Source organism: Mercenaria mercenaria, chromosome 14 (genome assembly GCF_021730395.1).
Source record: "Mercenaria mercenaria strain notata chromosome 14, MADL_Memer_1, whole genome shotgun sequence".
NCBI lineage: Eukaryota > Metazoa > Mollusca > Bivalvia > Venerida > Veneridae > Mercenaria > Mercenaria mercenaria.
The window spans coordinates 55,894,116-55,911,712 of record NC_069374.1 but is presented as its reverse complement, the minus strand read 5'-3'; the positions used below and the strand labels follow the sequence as shown (position 1 = coordinate 55,911,712).

Here is a 17,597-nt window from a genome sequence, read left to right as displayed (position 1 = left end):
TAAATATCAAGTAATATGAGACCGTCTGATAAAACAATCTCAGCACTATGCTATCAGGATTGTATTATCCAGTATTGCAGGTAACACAAAAACAGATTACTGTTTCACTGTATTGAGAAACATTTTAATAACTTTTCTTTTTTAAACTGATAGATCTTTGTAAATATTATTTTCATTGTTAAATGTGAGATTACTGGAGATTAAGTTCTTTGCATTTTTTTGTGAACGGATAATGACATACAAATGGAACCCACTTTCGATTGACGTCAGTCGTCAATCTCAAAGATATTTTAGTGGTACATAGGACATGTCTATTCTGTTTCAAAATAAGGTCATTCAAGCCTTTGTTGTTGTTTTTTTCTGAGTTTATTTAGGTCTCATCAATGTAGACTAATTACATGCACATAATAGAACAATGTTAAACGCTCAAAGACCTTTAAGTTTGAAATACATGATACAATTTCTAAAATAAACAACCTATAATTTTTTAAAACATAATTTTTATTGCAATGATATTTAGGGAAGCATGGAATGTTTTGTGTTGGAATCTAAAATATGTTTATTAAGTTAAAAAAGAATCGATTGTAAACCCATATACATTTGTAATATAATCTATTTAAGAATTATCACATTTATGACCTGATCAGATCCAAAATGCACACACTAAACTGATTGTCAATACATTTAAAAAGCTGTATAATAGACCAATTTGACAAAGGCGGTTTGATTTCTTTTGCAAACATGCCTAATATTCGTGTTATTTAGTTTCAAAATTGATAGTGATACATAACACATGAACAAGATTCCATTTCTCATTCTATACTGAACAAAACAGTCCATCGAGGATTTGTAATTTTGCCAATATCTTAAAAATTACGAAACTGATATGTGTGTGATATCTGGCCATTTAATAGAAAATATCAGAATCTACGCAGAATCTACGTCTCTGAATTCTTACAAATTGTAATCAAACGTTTCTTTAAAACACACCTTTCATATGTTTTTTGTGTGTCTTTTAAAAATTGGGATGTGGTCATGAAATGAATAAAATTATATCTTTGCGTGATCCAATGCCTTTAAAATCTTGAAATGTTATACACAGCATTGATATAGGCCTGTTTAATTTTCTATAAAAACTCTTTTATGATATCTGAAATTGAAATGGATCGCCAGTAATCTAGGTGACAATACCCTGAGACAATAAACATCTGCATTGCGATAGCTTCAATTGTCAATTTTCAACTTCATTTATTTTATTCAGCCCATATAGACATACATGTTTTCTTATATCTTAATCCATTACAATTCATATTCATTAGCATATCAAATTTTAGCACATTTTTTTTGGTCTGATATATATTTTTTCTGACATGAGAAAAAGAAGAAAAGTCCTGTAAAAAGTGGTAGTTGTCTCCGATATTACTTTGACATAGTGTACATTTTCTTATTTTCTAAAGCTAGTCTGTTCCAATTTCCTATTTTTACGGCTAGTCTGTTGTTTCTTTTCCTAAATTTCATTATATACTTCAGAAATTTCTATTCCGTTTCGAGTTAATTATTTTCAAATATAAATTCATGTTTGAACAATTTATTTATCTTACTAGAATTTTCATCTAAAGTGTCCCAGTCATTTAAAAACAAATCTGTCGTTGCTGTAAACAATACGACAGAACCAGTTACAATCTAGAAGTTCATGCATACCACATTCTATAAATAAATCGTGTACATATTTTAACTAACAATTTAGATAATGTTACAACATTTTCAAGCAATATACTGCAGATACCGAAGGATAGTTTTCTATGTTCTCACTTTACATGTTTTGACCAAAATGATGTCATTCTTGATTTAATGTCAGCTGTAATTGGCATCACACCTTCACACGCCATAGACCATAACATTTGGTGTAGAGCTTTTTAACTGCAGAATATGCATATCGATATCGATGTATCAACGATATTTTTTGTCGATCGATTATCGATTCCCATTTTCAAAAATCGATATTTTACAGAGAGAAAAAACTATCCAGATAAACACTCAGACCCTCAAAAACAACTTAAGTTCACAAAGTTGTAAATTTGGTTAAATGCAAAAGAGAAGTGAAGGCAAAATAAAAATGACAGATTTTATTAATTTTTATTTATTTCTTTTATTTCATAAATACAAATACAACACAATCAAACAGTAATATGAAAAGTAGGCAATAAAACTAAAAATAGCATTACAGGAAGGTATATAGTACGCATATGAACAAATAAGTTGTTAATCTAACTTTATAATCGATATATCGATGTATAGTCGATATTTGTCTTCTAATATATCGATATCGTCGATATGCCTAAGACCCAATCAATGACAGTGTTTATGATAAAAATCACAGGCTCTTGGTCGACCTTTAGGCCTACTAAAAATCTTTTTTGGAAACTTTTTTCTTCATACTGATGATATCATGCATAATTTATATACATTTACTGCTGATTCCAAGTATGTAGCTGTTTCTGAAACAATATCCGTATTGTCAGCAAACACAACTAATTTCAAATACTTTACAAGATTTTCTACGGTTGTATTATTGCATGAGATTCCTATCACATTTGCGCTTTTTGTAAAATAGCTATGTAAGTCATTTAAGTATATTGAAAAAAGCAGAGGTGATACGTTTTACCTTGTCTTGCCACCAACATTACAACTGACAAAAAATCAAAAAATCAGAACAGTTTCCATTCGAAGAAATAGATTAGAGCGGGTGTGGGTATTCCCGAACAGGGGGGTAATTCCGAACACATTTTTCCAATGACATTTTCGTATTCTTGAAAGGCACCAATCTAATCCACGGCGTCTCATACATGATAACAACGAATTCCATATCATATTGCAATGAATGCAAAGTTTTGTCGCGCACCTTTTCAAAATAACAGACTAGAATTTATACGACAGCTTGCATGCATGTCGTTCTTACCTGTTTTCGTATTTTGATGTAAGTAGTATGTAAGGATCTAAAAGTATTGGTTTTTACCGCTGACAATGTTTTGATGGAATTCTTACATCACAAGTGTCCCGTTGGAAGGGAGTTAACTGCATTTCTCATTATGGAAAACGTTGAAAGATCAAAGAGGCCATTCGGAATTAGACACACTTGTTAATTAATGTGAGGCTAATTCCAAACAATCAATGTATGAGGAACAGTTTATCCAAAATAAGTATATATAAAGACTTGTACTATATCTGAAGCAAATAACTAGAGCTAGATTATAAATAAATAAATAAGTTGATAAATAAATATATATATAAAAAAAGATACAGTAACAAATAAATAAATCTACTACTTTGTAAAATGAGTTCAACTTCCTTTCATTCATATTGGCTTGTTTTAAACATGTGCAATATGATCCGACTCTGGTAGAGGAGGCGGTGACTCATGTAGCAATAGCATGAGCTTGTCAAGAGTTGCAAGCAAATTTTGGGTGCCAAGACAACCCTGCACGACAAGGTCCACGTTACTGGTATGCATGTGAAAAAACCCTGCATGCACCAATTGTGGATGCAGATTTCTACGGAAAGCCGTTAGGGCCATCGCTTTTAAATGTGTTGATCTGAAACACGATACTCGATAGTACGATGATGAAAATGCGAAATCACGAAACTGCGATAACGAAAACGCGACAACACGATGGTGATAACGCGATACTACGATAACGAAAACGCGATAATACGATAGTACGATGCTGATAATGCGATATACTTTCGCGTTTTCACCATCGTACTGTCGCGTTTTCACCATCGTACTATCGCATTATCGCGTTTTCGTTATCGTAGTATCATGATTTCGCAATATCATTATCGTACTATCGCGTTATCACCATCGTACTGTCGCGTTATCACCATCGTACTGTCGCGTTATCACCATCGTACTATCGCATTATCATCATCGTACTATCGCCTTCCAGTACCCATGCGCATAGAAGAATTTCCCCTTCAGTGTTCTGGTTGTCTTGTTATTTAAATACTGTTAGAATTCAAAATGATATCTATCGCTTTTTCATGGGTTGTTAAACGTTTTTCAGGTAAAACCAAATATGTAATTTGGCAAAAACTCTGCAGGTCAATCGCTTTGAGTTTTCTATATAGTATAAAATTAACAACAACAAAAGAGAATCTCATTTGTATCATGATCAGAGGGTTTTTTTTTTTTGTCTGACATGAATATTTTCACAAATATGATGATGAATATTTTCACAAGTATGATGGCTTTTATTTCTACACTGAAAATTGAAGCAAAAGTACGCCTTGTAAATCTCAACTCATCGATGTTGAGTTCCATAAGACGCATAACCCCACTGAAATCGGAGCATCGAAGACACCATTCGAAAATATTTTTTTTGCAGTTTTCATGGCATATACTTTCATTTTAAGGCATCAAAGTCTGGCAATTTTCTGCAAAGATAGATAGCATTTCATTTTCGATTTACACTTGTCAAAAAAAAAAATAAAGCGGTTTCCAACCAAAAGTGACAGAATTAACGCCCCTTTACTTAGAAATTTTAATTATGAATTTACAGGAATGAGAAATGCAGTCGAATTATATCTGCATAGCATTTTGAACCTGTTCAACAATCAACATCCCTGGCACACTCTTCGCCTCCTTAAATTCATTCTCTGTAAATGTCTCTTAAGTTGCCGGTACAAAATAAATGGTTAACTATGTTGCTTTTGGTTATCTAGCAGCTGTGGCTATAGTAGGATCATCAATAAAATCATGATTTTTACACACGAGGACCCGGGTTCGAATCTGCATATCGCCCTATCGCGAGAGCTGAGCTATAACTTCAAATCTTCTAATTTTTAGCATGCACATGCGCACCGGAAGGCGATGGTGCGATGATGATAACGCGACAGTACGATGGTGATAACGCGACAGTACGATGGTGATAACGCGACAGTACGATGATGATAACGCGATAGTACGATAATGAAATTGCGAAATCACGATACTACGATAACGAAAACGCGATAATGCGATAGTACGATGGTGAAAACACGACAGTACGATGGTGAAAACGCGATAGTATATCGCATTATCATCATCGTACTATCGTATTATCGCGTTTTCGTTATCGTAGTATCGCGTTATCATCATCGTGTTGTCGCGTTTTCGTTATCGTAGTTTCGTGATTTCGCGTTTTCATCATCGTACTATCGAGTATCGCGTTTCAGATCAACACATTCAAAGGCGATGGCCCTAACGGAATTCCGTAGATTTCACCCTAAATGTGTGGCAGATGAATTAATGGGCTATACAGACGAACTTCCGTTTGAATGCAAATACTGTTAATTTAAACACAGATTCTAAGACATTTTTAACACTGCACACTCCATCATGTATAAGGGTGTTAATACCATATTAAATGTTTCGGACATTAATCATGAAGAAAGTTCTCACAGATGATGTGCTGTGCTTCTGCAAATTTAGGTTTAGATACAGATGCTCTGTAAATTCCAGTTATATGTTTTGTTTTATAAAGTTTCTTTGTTAAAAATGCAAGTAATACCGTAAAGAATGTCTTTGTTTATCATTGTAAACAAACAAACATTCTGTTTTTAAGAAGTTGGAACTGTTCGGAATTAGCCCCCCTGTTGTTCGGAATTACCCCCTCTGTTCGGAAATACACGTCCAATAGGTAATATCTTCAATACACTATACTGACAATATCTGTATACTTATATAGTTCGGAATTATACACGCTAAATCAGCTGGAATCACTCTATAAACAAGTTGTTTTTAAATGGCAATATAAGTGGGTATTTTCGAACATTCAACATTATTGCTTAACTGTTCGGAAATACCCACACCCGCTCTAATATATCTCACTGAGAAGTGAGAAAATTTCAAATATTTTCACGCGCGAGTGAAAATGTGAAAATTTTCTCACTTCGAGGTGAGATATATTCCATATTCACGAAAAACAAACAAATTTTCTTTTTATTTTATGCTCAATTACGTTGATATTTGCATTTGGCAACTGTTTTTAATCTCAGCGCGGGAAACAGACGCGCGTAAACAGACATGACGTCAGACGTGCTGTGACGTAATAAAGACGCATACAACATAAAGTTCCATTTTATTTTATTTTTTTGCTGCATATTGTTATGAAATTCTCTTTAAGTAAAATAATTTGAATTAAGAAATATACTATAAAGAACAAAGTGCGACTACAATTTTCATCCTGTTTTAAGCACATACACAATGTAATGAGGGGGCGGAGCTATATCTCTCACAGTGTGAAAATATAGATTTCATATACAATGTATTCACAGTGCGAGTGATGAGATATGAAAATATATAACTGATAGAATACAGTATTTCATTACTTAGCATAAAATAATGAAATTTTATTTGTCATTTATATCTAAATTGCATGTTTAAAACTAAATGTAGATCTAATGTTAATGAAAACTTTCAAGTGACTATTCAGTGTTGACGGGCAGTCTCAGCCAGAATTTAATCTTGTAGTTCCAGCAAAATTACTTATCAAAATTTCTATCTTAAAATCAGCTGAGACCAAAAACTGTTTTGTGAACATGGGGCCTAGTTTCGGTTTTACCTGATTCGACTCAATGACAAGACTGAACGACTCTAATGGTGATGTTGCATTCCTTGCATTTACAGTTTTGTTTTCTCTTTCATTTCATTGATGCACAATATATTTAAAATAATACATCTTGTGAAGGTTAAAATCATCAATACACTTTCAACAGGCAACTTCGGTGAAAATGCACGTTTTTCTCGTGAAGACGTGACGTCAGTTAACAATCGTGTTGTGACCTCTGGTATGATCCGTATTTGGGGTCATACTCTTCATTGGGATTGGCATGCATCACGTGTTTGTAGAATCACCTGAAGGAAGCCATATGGACCTGACCGTAAACCCATGTATTTGGAATTATTTAAAATTATACACTTATACTGAAATGACTTGCTGGTCAATAGTCAAAGCTATTGACAGTCGAGATCCAAAGGATTTAGGGTGAATAATTTTGATTATTAAAGGGCAAGACATTCAATAAGTGTTCTATTACATGATATCAGAAATCAATTGTCATATTTTTTTATTTCAAGTGTTGAAATATAAACCGGTCAAAAACACAAACTCTTGACCGGCGATATATTAACAATACAAGATCACACCGAAGATGTGAGAAAATCAAATGCTTTTTCATCACAAATTCATCCACTTTGTCAAACAAGCAAATCACATTGAACACCTACTCACCGCTTCATCATTTTTTTTTGTAAAATTCATCTTCTTATTTTCTAACGGGTCACAATAGCGCTTGTAACTATGAATGCTGCGTTCTCACGTCATTTCATTCAATCAGGTGTCACAGTAATTCATTTAAACTCAAAAACGACAGCTGTAGTTACAAAAAAAGTCCGTCATTCATTTGTCACAGCAGCATGTTTTTTTTTTTTTTTTTTGTTTTGGTGTCATGGATAAATTCTATACACTGCAGACAAGGTTAATTTAAGGGGCAGGAAAAACTTGAGTTGCCTAATTTCAATTAAACATACTAGTTTGACTGTGTAAACTTTACAAACAAGAACTTTTTCACGTAGAAACATTTTGGAGCTAGTATGAAACTTGTTCTGTCAATCAATAAAATTGCGTGTGACCATTTCGTCTTCAGATAAATATGTTTTGCTAAAGTAGTTACCATAGTAACATTGTTCGTGGTAGGTAATTTACGATTTGCAATTTATATTTATTCAAATGATATTTCGTTTTAAACTAATGTGTCCTTGCATTTAGCAAGGTCTCATCCAGGTCTTTACACCGGTAACGGGCAGATAAATAAATTTACAGAAAGTGAAAGAAAATCAAAATTCAATATTTTAATTTATCATGTATTTTACATAGAAAGAAAAAAGTTTCGTTGTTTATTGCCTGCGTATCTTAATTTTGAACCGTAATAAATTAGACGATAACCAACAAGGCCTTGTTTATTTTCAGGTGTTCAAGTCACCGACCTTGAACTTTGTCCTACAGGCCCCAAAATAATAGGGGTCATCTTCTGATCACAGGCAATCTATGAAGTTTGATGACCGTATGGCGTTCTTTAATAACAGTTTAAAAATGATTTTCAGTCGAAGAGATCACTATGACCTTGAACTTTTATCTTGTTATGTGCATGTTATTCTCCCTTATGATTTATTATATTGATGACTCATTGTTTACTGTAAAGCCTGGTCTAGTTTTGAGACATCATATATGTCAATAAGTTATTTATATTATATCGTGTTTCTGAATGTCCTATCACAAATAATAAATAGGTCACATTTTTTTAAAGTCTGGGTTATTTTGGATTTTCCTGAATTGGGTAAAGGCTTACATGCAAAGGCTGGAACATTCCATGATGCCTCAAGTAAGAAGCTTTCAGAGGGCTGGGTGAACCTAGAAAAACTTTCCTGTATTTCTTAATAACAAAATATTACCAATTTGGACATTTAACATTTGAAGGATTAACATTAACATTGTGGATTTAAAAAACTATCTTTGAGTATACTGAATTCAGTTTTGGCTGTGTGAAATATTTTGGAATTTTTACTTTTTGGATTTGGACGATTCTTGCATATTTAATTGGACTTTACGACTAGTTAACATATTTAAGGTATTTGAATTGTTACTTTTCATAATAAACTTTGTTATTGTTAGTAGTTGCAGTTGACTTCCAAAACATCAAGGGTCATCTGCTGACCACAGGCAGTCGGTCTATATTTAAAGAACACAAAGTTAGGCAAATGCATTCTTCAGTTACTGGGCAGAAACTGATCACTGTGACTTTTGATCTACGTATCCCCAGATCAAAAGGATTCATATCCTGATCACAGCTAATCATCCTAAAGTTTGACCATTGTGAGACCAAGAGCTGATGCAGTGGTGCTGTGGTAATACTGTCTTGACTATGAAACCAGAGATCACAAGTTCAAGTCCGCTACCCTCTCATTCATCTCAAAATTACTGATATTTGGACGAGTCCAACGTATGGTGCTGTACACCTGGTACACTAAAGAATCAAACAAGCTTCTGGAATTGGAGCACCTTCAGTATCATACCTTACCCTTCCACTGACATTACTAGCAGCCTGCAGAAGAACCCCATAACTGGTAACTGGTGGCGACTATAAACTAGTTTACAAACACAAACCATTCTCCAATTATTGATTGGAAACCAAAACGGTCTACCAGTCAACTGGCACACAGAACGACCATGAAGAAAACAGTATGTCCTCTCTTCTTTAAAGGGGGTATAAATATAATTAACTCGAACAAAACTTAGTATTTAATTTGTTTATTGCACATCTTCTTTATTATTTACATAAATAACAGACTTAGTATTCAATTATTTACCTATCACATTCAACAATAAAATTTTATAGAATCTAGTAGAATCATTATTAATTCATATACAGGTATAATTAAGTATTACAAAACATTCAAAATAGCTCATTTTTAATACCACACATTACACATCATGAATACAACCTTTCATAGTAGTATAACGAACTAATTAATTCCATTATCTTACTAAAGACATTTTAAAATCCACAAGTGAATCTTAAGCCTTCCTGCTTAATCCTTGTTTTTATACAAATGCTTTATCCCATTTTTCTAAGTAAAAAGGGGGGATAATTTTGCAAAAATACAAGCCAGAAATATAAAACTTGCCATATGATGTTATCTCATGATACTCGAGATGTACTGAGAATCTGAAAACATTTGGTCAAAGTTAAAAATTCCAAATAGTCCAGATAGAAAGTTTTGATAAAGTTTCACATGTTATGTGGTTTCCATATTTGAGCCGTGCCGTGGGAAAACCAACATAGTGGGTTTGCAACTAGCATGGATCCAGACCAGCCTGCACATCCATGCAGTCTTGTCAGGATCCATGCTGTTCGCTTTAAAGCCTACTGGAATTGGAGAAACTATTAGCGAACAGCATGGATCCTGACCAGACTGCGTGGATGCGCAGGCTGGTCTGGATCCATGCTAGTCGCAAAGCCACTATGTTGGCTTTCCCATGGCACGGCTCATTCAGTGACACAATTTTGAAAGAAAATCTCAGCAATACTAGTAATAAGGTTATGGCTTTTTCAAGAGAGACCAGGGTTTGACATAGAATGCTATCTTCAGACTTTGGGTTTGACAATGACTCTGTTAACTTCAACATTACAACACAGATCTGGGTTTGACACAAACTCTTTGATTAATTCAAACACTGCAACAGAGATCTGGGTTTTGGAATTTTCAGTTAGCTTCAAAGACTATAACAGAGATATAATATCTGTAACTTTCACATTACTCCAGAGATCTGGGTTTGACATAAACTCCATAACATTAGATTCATACACAACAACTTAGACCATAGTTTGACAAAGACTGTTAGCTTCAAACTCTAAAACAGGTATCTGGGTTGACAGAGACTATGTTAATTTCAAACACTACAACAAAGATCTGGCTTTGACATACATTCTGTTAGCTTTAAAGTCTAATCCAGGCATCTGGGTTCGACAGAGACTCTTTTAGCATCAACCACTACAACGATAAAAGTTAAACATTCAAATCTTCTATTTTTACACATGCAGAAATTTGTTCTTCCTAAATCAGTAAAGCCTGAATGGCACATAATATATTAAAAATGTGGTATAATGGTTAGTGTGTCCATGGTTGGAATCCAAATGGGATGATGGTGTGTCAACATCTAGTTAACCAATGGTTACCAAATGCCTTCCTGCCAGATATCTGGCAATAAAGGGCAGAATAGGAGAATATGAACATAGACAAAAGCATAGGTAGGTGTCTCAGAGAAACAGCTTGCCTTGCCGTGATCCACAAACCTCTAATTACCTCTCACCAATTACTAGTAGATGACAATAAAATGGTTAACCAATGAAATAGAGTCCCAAAACATAAACATGCCATAACTTTTAACAATCTATTAATTTCCTAAATGCAGAAGTATGAACAAATTGTTTCAACTCTCAATATATTCTTCCATGACTGAAGCTTTGGCGTACTGCTTACGTTTTTCTATATAATATTATCAAACTGATATTACATACTGCTTTTAAGTTAACTGTTTGACATGTTCTGGTGACACACTTATTCAAATTGAGTATTAAAATAGAAACCTATACACCCCACTGTTGCGTTTGGGTCATATTCCTTGTGAACTTTTTTTTTTTTTTTTTTTACATAATTTGACTTTAACAACATTCTAATTTACTGAAAAAAAAAAGGAATTTAAGCGTTGTTACTGTTGTTGGACTTAAAATTTCAATTTTCATAATGACACATTTAAAACATGTGCTGTATTGACCAATCTTCTTTTCATTTCTTCTATATTTGCATAATTTTTGCAATAATATGACATAACACAGAAAACACATCTGCAAGGTTTTTCCAGTCCTAATAAAATTCTATTTCCAGACTTTGACCACACCATTTCGTGAGGATGTCAACACAAGACACTGTGAAGCCTGGCACAGTGAAACATCTGTTATAATGTCATTATGTCCCTGGGGCGGGGCGTCTGGTCCCCGGCGTGGAATGTCTTCTGAACTGGTCTGCTTTTTGGAGTAAGTTTCCTCAATTACTTCTGTACCTTCGATAATTCGCGACCTGTGGAATACAATTATAAATAATATTAAGAAACAAAGTTAAGAATAATATGAGCAGCGCCAAGAGAAAACCAACACAGTGGTTTTGCGACCAGTATGATCCAGACCAGCCTGCGCATCCGCGCAGTCTGATCAGGATCCATGCTGTTTGCTGACGGTTTCTCTATTGCAATAGGCTTTGAAAGCAAACAGCATGGATCCTGACCAGACTGCGCAGGCTGGTCTGGATACATGCTGGTCGCTAACGCACTATGTTGGTTTTCTCATCGCACGGCTCAAATAAAGAAATAATAAATGATATACATCTTAGGTTTCACATTTTAAGTCTGATTTTGATCAGGTAATGGATCTGGTTGCCCAAACATTTCAACATACTTGTTAAATCATTTAACTGGAACATTAAAAAAAAAATGCATAACTACCCTTCACACTAATCACTGGTAAAGTTTGGTAAAATTCATCCCAGTGTTATACAACAAGCAGAATAAACTCTGTAAAATGTAATAATTCAAGGGCCATAACTCCACTGAAAATTACTGAACTGGAACATGCCAACAATATGCTCAATAAGGTACTGATCGCTTCTGAAAGGTCTGGTGAAAACCATCCCAATAATATAACAGAAGTAGCCAAAATATCATAGAACTTGACAAATCAAGGGCCATAACTCCATTGAAGAGCAATAAACTTAAACATGCTCACCATATACATAACTAAGCTTGCAAAGGACCACTTTTCTGAAGTTTGATGCAAATCCGCCTTGTCATGGGAGAAGAATTGTGTGGACAAACTTTGTGATAAGACTAACAGACGGACAGCACTAAATCAATGTCTCTCACCACTGGTTGGGAGACACAATTTCAAGTAAAGAGAAAGGTATTATTCAAGAAATAATGGTGCCAGATTTATGGACCTTATGTTACTTGACATGAATGATGATGTGGAACAACTGTTTTAAGTTTGAATCAAATCCACTGCTGAAATAACAAATAAAGTAAAAGTGCATTATAGTAGTAGTAAAAAAGGGGCATAATTCATGAAATATCAGCACCAGAGTTAAAGCCCTTGTGTCGTATGATGTTTGTACTATTTTTCAGTCTGAATAAAATCCATTCAGTTGTAACAGAGATAGAGTGAAAGTGCATCAAAACTTTAATCTTAAATTTTTAGCCAAAATGTGACATTATTCAAGAAATGGTTGAAGTAAATCTATCAGGTGATAACAAAGATAAAAAAAAAGTGCATCAGAACTTTAACAGAATCTGGGTCAAGTTGGACAGCTCTCCATATACTTCATAAAGTTGAGCTAAAAGGTGAGAAATGTCATAAAATGGTGCTTAAGTGAGACTGACCACCCATGTTTTATTTTTTTAATAAAACACACCAATGGTGACAGCCTGTCAATGTACTTACAGAGACCAAAAAATAGTGTGACATTATTTATTCCAGCAACCATTCTACATATAACACATTGTTGTAAGAATCAACATAATATACAAACAGAAGTGCATTTCTAATTAATTTTCAAATACTGGGAAATGGTTATAAGCCACACATGGGGATGTATAATCTCTTTGTTTTGTATGATTAATTAAACATGAGGATCATTTACCCTAAAGCGCTCACCTGTGTAAAAGGCTTCAAGTGTGTTTGTATAATGCAATGGTGCAAGTACAGAGTTATGTTTATATAAATACCATGGCTCTAGCTATATGACACATATAGACAAGAAGATTTTTCCCCCCTATATAAGTATATGTTAAATTTGGAACCCCAGGGGCAAGGCCTATTTCACCCCAGGGACATAATTTGAACAATTCTGGTAGAGGACCACAAGGCAATGCAACATACCAAATATCAAAAGCATAGGCCTTGCAGTTTCAGGCTAGAAGATTTTTAAAGTTTCTTTCTATATAAGTCTATGTAAAACTTAAGACCCCCAGGGCAGGGCCTCTTTTCACCCCAGCATTATAATTTGAACAATTTTGGTAGAGGGCCTCAAGACAATGCTACATACCAAATATCAAAGGCCTAGGTCTTGAGTTTGAGACAAGAAGATTTTTACAGTTTTTTTCTATATAAGTTTATGTAAAACTTGGGACCCCGGGGCGGGGCCTCTTTTTACCCCAGGGGCATAAATTGAAAAATCTTAATAGAGGACCATTAGATGATGTCATACGCCAAATATCAAGGCTCTACGCCTTGCGGTTTTGGACAAGAAGATTTTTAAAGTTTTCCTTTTCGGTTGCCATGGCAACCAGAGTTCTGCACGAAATTCAATTCTTTGAACAATTTTGAAAGGGGATCACCCAAGGATCATTCCTGTGAAGTCTAATGTAATTCTGTCCTGTGGTTTTCAAGAAGATGATTTTTTTTTTTAGAAAATGTTGAGGAAGCACAAGGGACGACGCACAACACACAACGGACATTGAGCGGTCACAAACGCTCACCATGTGCCTTTGGCTCAGGTGAGCTAAAAATTTGAGTTTATTACTGAACAACCTGAAAGACAGCAGGCCCTTGACCTGGTTTATATTTGGCAAAATTACATTTACGGTTACCTTTAACTAACAGCTGACTGCTGCCATTGATCCCCAGTTACATTGGCCATGCTTAAAGGTATATACTAGACCCAAATTTCATATTTTGTAAACATGCACAAATACTATATAATAGTTTAGGTTAACATAAAACTAAGTTTATATACATGTATATAAACAGTACTTAGTCTATCCATTAGGTTAAAAACAACATCCTGTATACAAGTATGGCTTAACGTAGTACAAGAGGACTATGATGGTCCTGAATCGCTCACCTGTCCCCACATGACCCAGTTTTGAAAAGAGTATGACGTCCTTTTTTCTATTATTTGACAGTGACCTAGTTTTTGAGCTCATGTGACCCAGTTTTGAACTTGACCTAGATATCATCAAGATAAAAATTCTGACCAATTTTCATGAAGTTCCATTGAAAAATATGGCCTCTAGAGGTCACAAGATTTTTCTAATATTTGACCTAATGACCTAGTTTTTGAAGGCATGTGACCCAGTTCTGAACTTGACCTAGATATCATCATTATGAACATTCTCACCAATTTTCATGAAGATCTCATGAAAAATATGGCCTCTAGAGAGGTCACAAGGTTTTTCTATTTTCAGACCTACTGACCTAGTTTTTGACCGCACGTGACCCAGTTCTGAACTTGACCTAGATATCATCAAGGTGAACATTCTGACCAATTTTCATAAAGATCCCATGAAAAATATGGCCTCTAGAGAGGTCACAAGGTTTTTCTATTTTTAGATCTACTAACCTAGTTTTTGATCGCACGTGACCCAGTTTTGAATTTGACCTAGATATCATCAAGGTGAAGATTCTTACCAATTTTCATAAAGATCCCATGAAAAATGTGACCTCTAGAGTTGTCACAAGCAAAAGTTTACGCACGGACGCCGGACGCCACGTGATCACAAAAGCTCACCTTGTCACTTTGTGACAGGTGAGCTAAACAAGAGCACCGCCTTGCGGGTGCTGACGCTCATCTGATTTTTTTTGTGTAATAGAAATATTGTCCTACCCATGATTTTCTAAGTCTAAAAAGGGCCATCATTCTTGCAAAAAGCAGGATAGAGTTATGTTTCTTGATGTACAGTGTCCACTTATGATGGTGAAAAACTGTTGCAAGTTTTAAAGCAATAGCTTTGATAGTTTATGAGAAAAGTTGACTTAAACATAATACTCAACCAAGAAAATGATTTTCTAAGTCCAAAAGGGGCAATAACTGTTGCAAAAAGCAGGATGGAGTTACGCTGCTTGCTGTACAGGGTCAACTTATGATGGTGAACAAGTGTTGCAAGTTTCAAAGCAATAGCTTTGATAGTTTAAGAGAAAAAGTTGACCTAAACATAAAACTTAACCAAGAAATCTGATATTTTCTAAGTCCAAAAGGGGCCATAAATCTTGCAAAAAGCAGGATGGAGTTATGTTTCTTGCTGTACAGGGTCAACTTATGATGGTGAACAAGTGTTGCAAGTTTTAAAGCAATAGCTTTGATAGTTTAGGATAAAAGCTGACCTAAACATAAAACTTAACCAAGAAAACTGATTTTCTAAGTCCAAAAGGGGCAATAAATCTTGCAAAAAGCAAGATGGAGTTATGTTTCTTGATGTACAGGGTCTGCTTATGATGGTGAACAAGTATTCCAAGTTTCAAAGCAATAGCTTTGATAGTTTGGGAGAAAAGTTGACCTAAACATAAAACTTAACCAAGATATCTGATATTTTCTAAGTACAAAAGGGGCCATAAATCTTGCAAAAAGCAAGATGGAGTTATGTTTCTTGCTATACAGGGTCAGCTTATGATGGTGAACAAGTATTCCAAGTTTCAAAGCAATAGCTTTGATAGTTTAGGAGAAAAGCTGACCTAAACATAAAACTTAACCAGGCAACGCCGACGCCGACAACCGCTCAAGTGATGACAATAACTCATCATTTTTTTTCAAAAAATCAGATGAGCTAAAAATGTGTACTATCACTAAAAAAAAAAGTTTTCTTAAACTACATACAAATTCATTTAAATATTTAGTTAAGTTAAATATATTTGATGTGGATTATCTACTTTTGAAGAAAATATCTAAATGTTAAACATTTTAATTAAAAGCAGCCATAGGACATCTTTAATGAGGTAACATGGTAGCTTAGTTCCAAGTACTTAACACCTATCTGAACGACAGGTGAGAATGGACTTTTAACACTTAAAGGTTAACTAACACCTGTTTGCTGTGTTGGATCACCAGAAGCAACTGGCATGATTAATGAGTTAACAGAGAAGCCAAGATCACAGTGACACACCCTAATATCTGAAACACCTGACAGGCGAGAAGGAATGTTTTACACATACCTGTAACTAACAGCTGTCTGCTGTGTGGGATCGCCAGCAGCATTTGCCATGATGAAAGAGTTAGCAGGGTAGCTGAGATCCCAGTATCGCACCCTCATATCTGAACCGCCAGTTAGAAGGAAGGTATTACTGTCTGTTACACCAACATGCATACCATAGATAGCATGTGGACTTTCCTGTAAACATAATGTAGAAATTATGAATAAAGTACATTCGTAGATTTTTTGTTATTTATTTGTTGGGTTTAACGTAGCACCGACACAATTATAGGTCATATGGCGACTTTCCAGCTTTGATGGTGGAGGAAGACCCCAGGTGCCCCTCCGTGCATTATTTCATCACGAGTGGGCACCTGGGTAGAACCACCGACCTTCCGTAAGCCAGCTGGATGGCTTCCTCACATGAAGAATTCAACGCCCCAAGTGAGGCTCGAACCCACATCGATGAGGGGCAAGTGATTTGAAGTCAGCGACCTTAACCACTCGGCCACGCCTAGATTTTTTGGGGTGGGTATAATATCGCATCGGCAAACTTATAGGTCATATGGCAACTTTCCAGCTTTGATGGTGAAGGAAGACCCTAGGTGTCCCTCTGTGGATTATTTCATCACAAGTGGGCACCTTGGTAGAACCACTGACCTTCCGTAAGACAGTTGAAGGCTCGAAACCACATTGGTAAGTAGGACTGGGACAATTACTCGGTTAATCGGATCCGATTCGATTACAAGGTGAAATAGGTTTCAATTTTGCAAAACCGCTAATTGCTCTCAAACAATAAACATCACAAATTTTCCTTTATCTTTATACATTTCTTTGACAAGCACATAGAACTGCAGTATATTTCCACTACAACACATAAAACATAGTAAATAGTCTCGCGGATTTACCTGTCGTGATATGTGTAAAATAAAATATACCAAAGTATGACTTATTAATTATCACATTGTTTGCAAAGGATAAAGTTCGAAAGTTCCTGATGTAATCAGCTGCTGGACGTACCCTGATACCTTCGTTAGAAAAGAA

At 35.0% G+C, this 17,597-nt stretch overlaps 1 protein-coding gene across 1 annotated transcript in view; it reads right to left on the bottom strand.

The window, feature by feature from the left end:
* Nucleotides 1–9,331: 9,331 nt before the first annotated feature.
* Nucleotides 9,332–17,597, bottom strand: part of LOC123527907 (phosphoinositide 3-kinase regulatory subunit 4-like) — a 56,748-nt gene continuing 48,482 nt past the window's right edge. Inside the window, exons 21-22 of the mRNA XM_053522642.1 lie at nt 16,576–16,751; nt 9,332–11,677 (exon numbers count right to left, since the gene is read on the bottom strand). Coding sequence (XP_053378617.1) covers nt 11,476–11,677; nt 16,576–16,751 — 378 coding nt within the window. The 3' untranslated portion in view covers nt 9,332–11,475. The remainder of the gene's footprint in view (nt 11,678–16,575; nt 16,752–17,597) is intronic.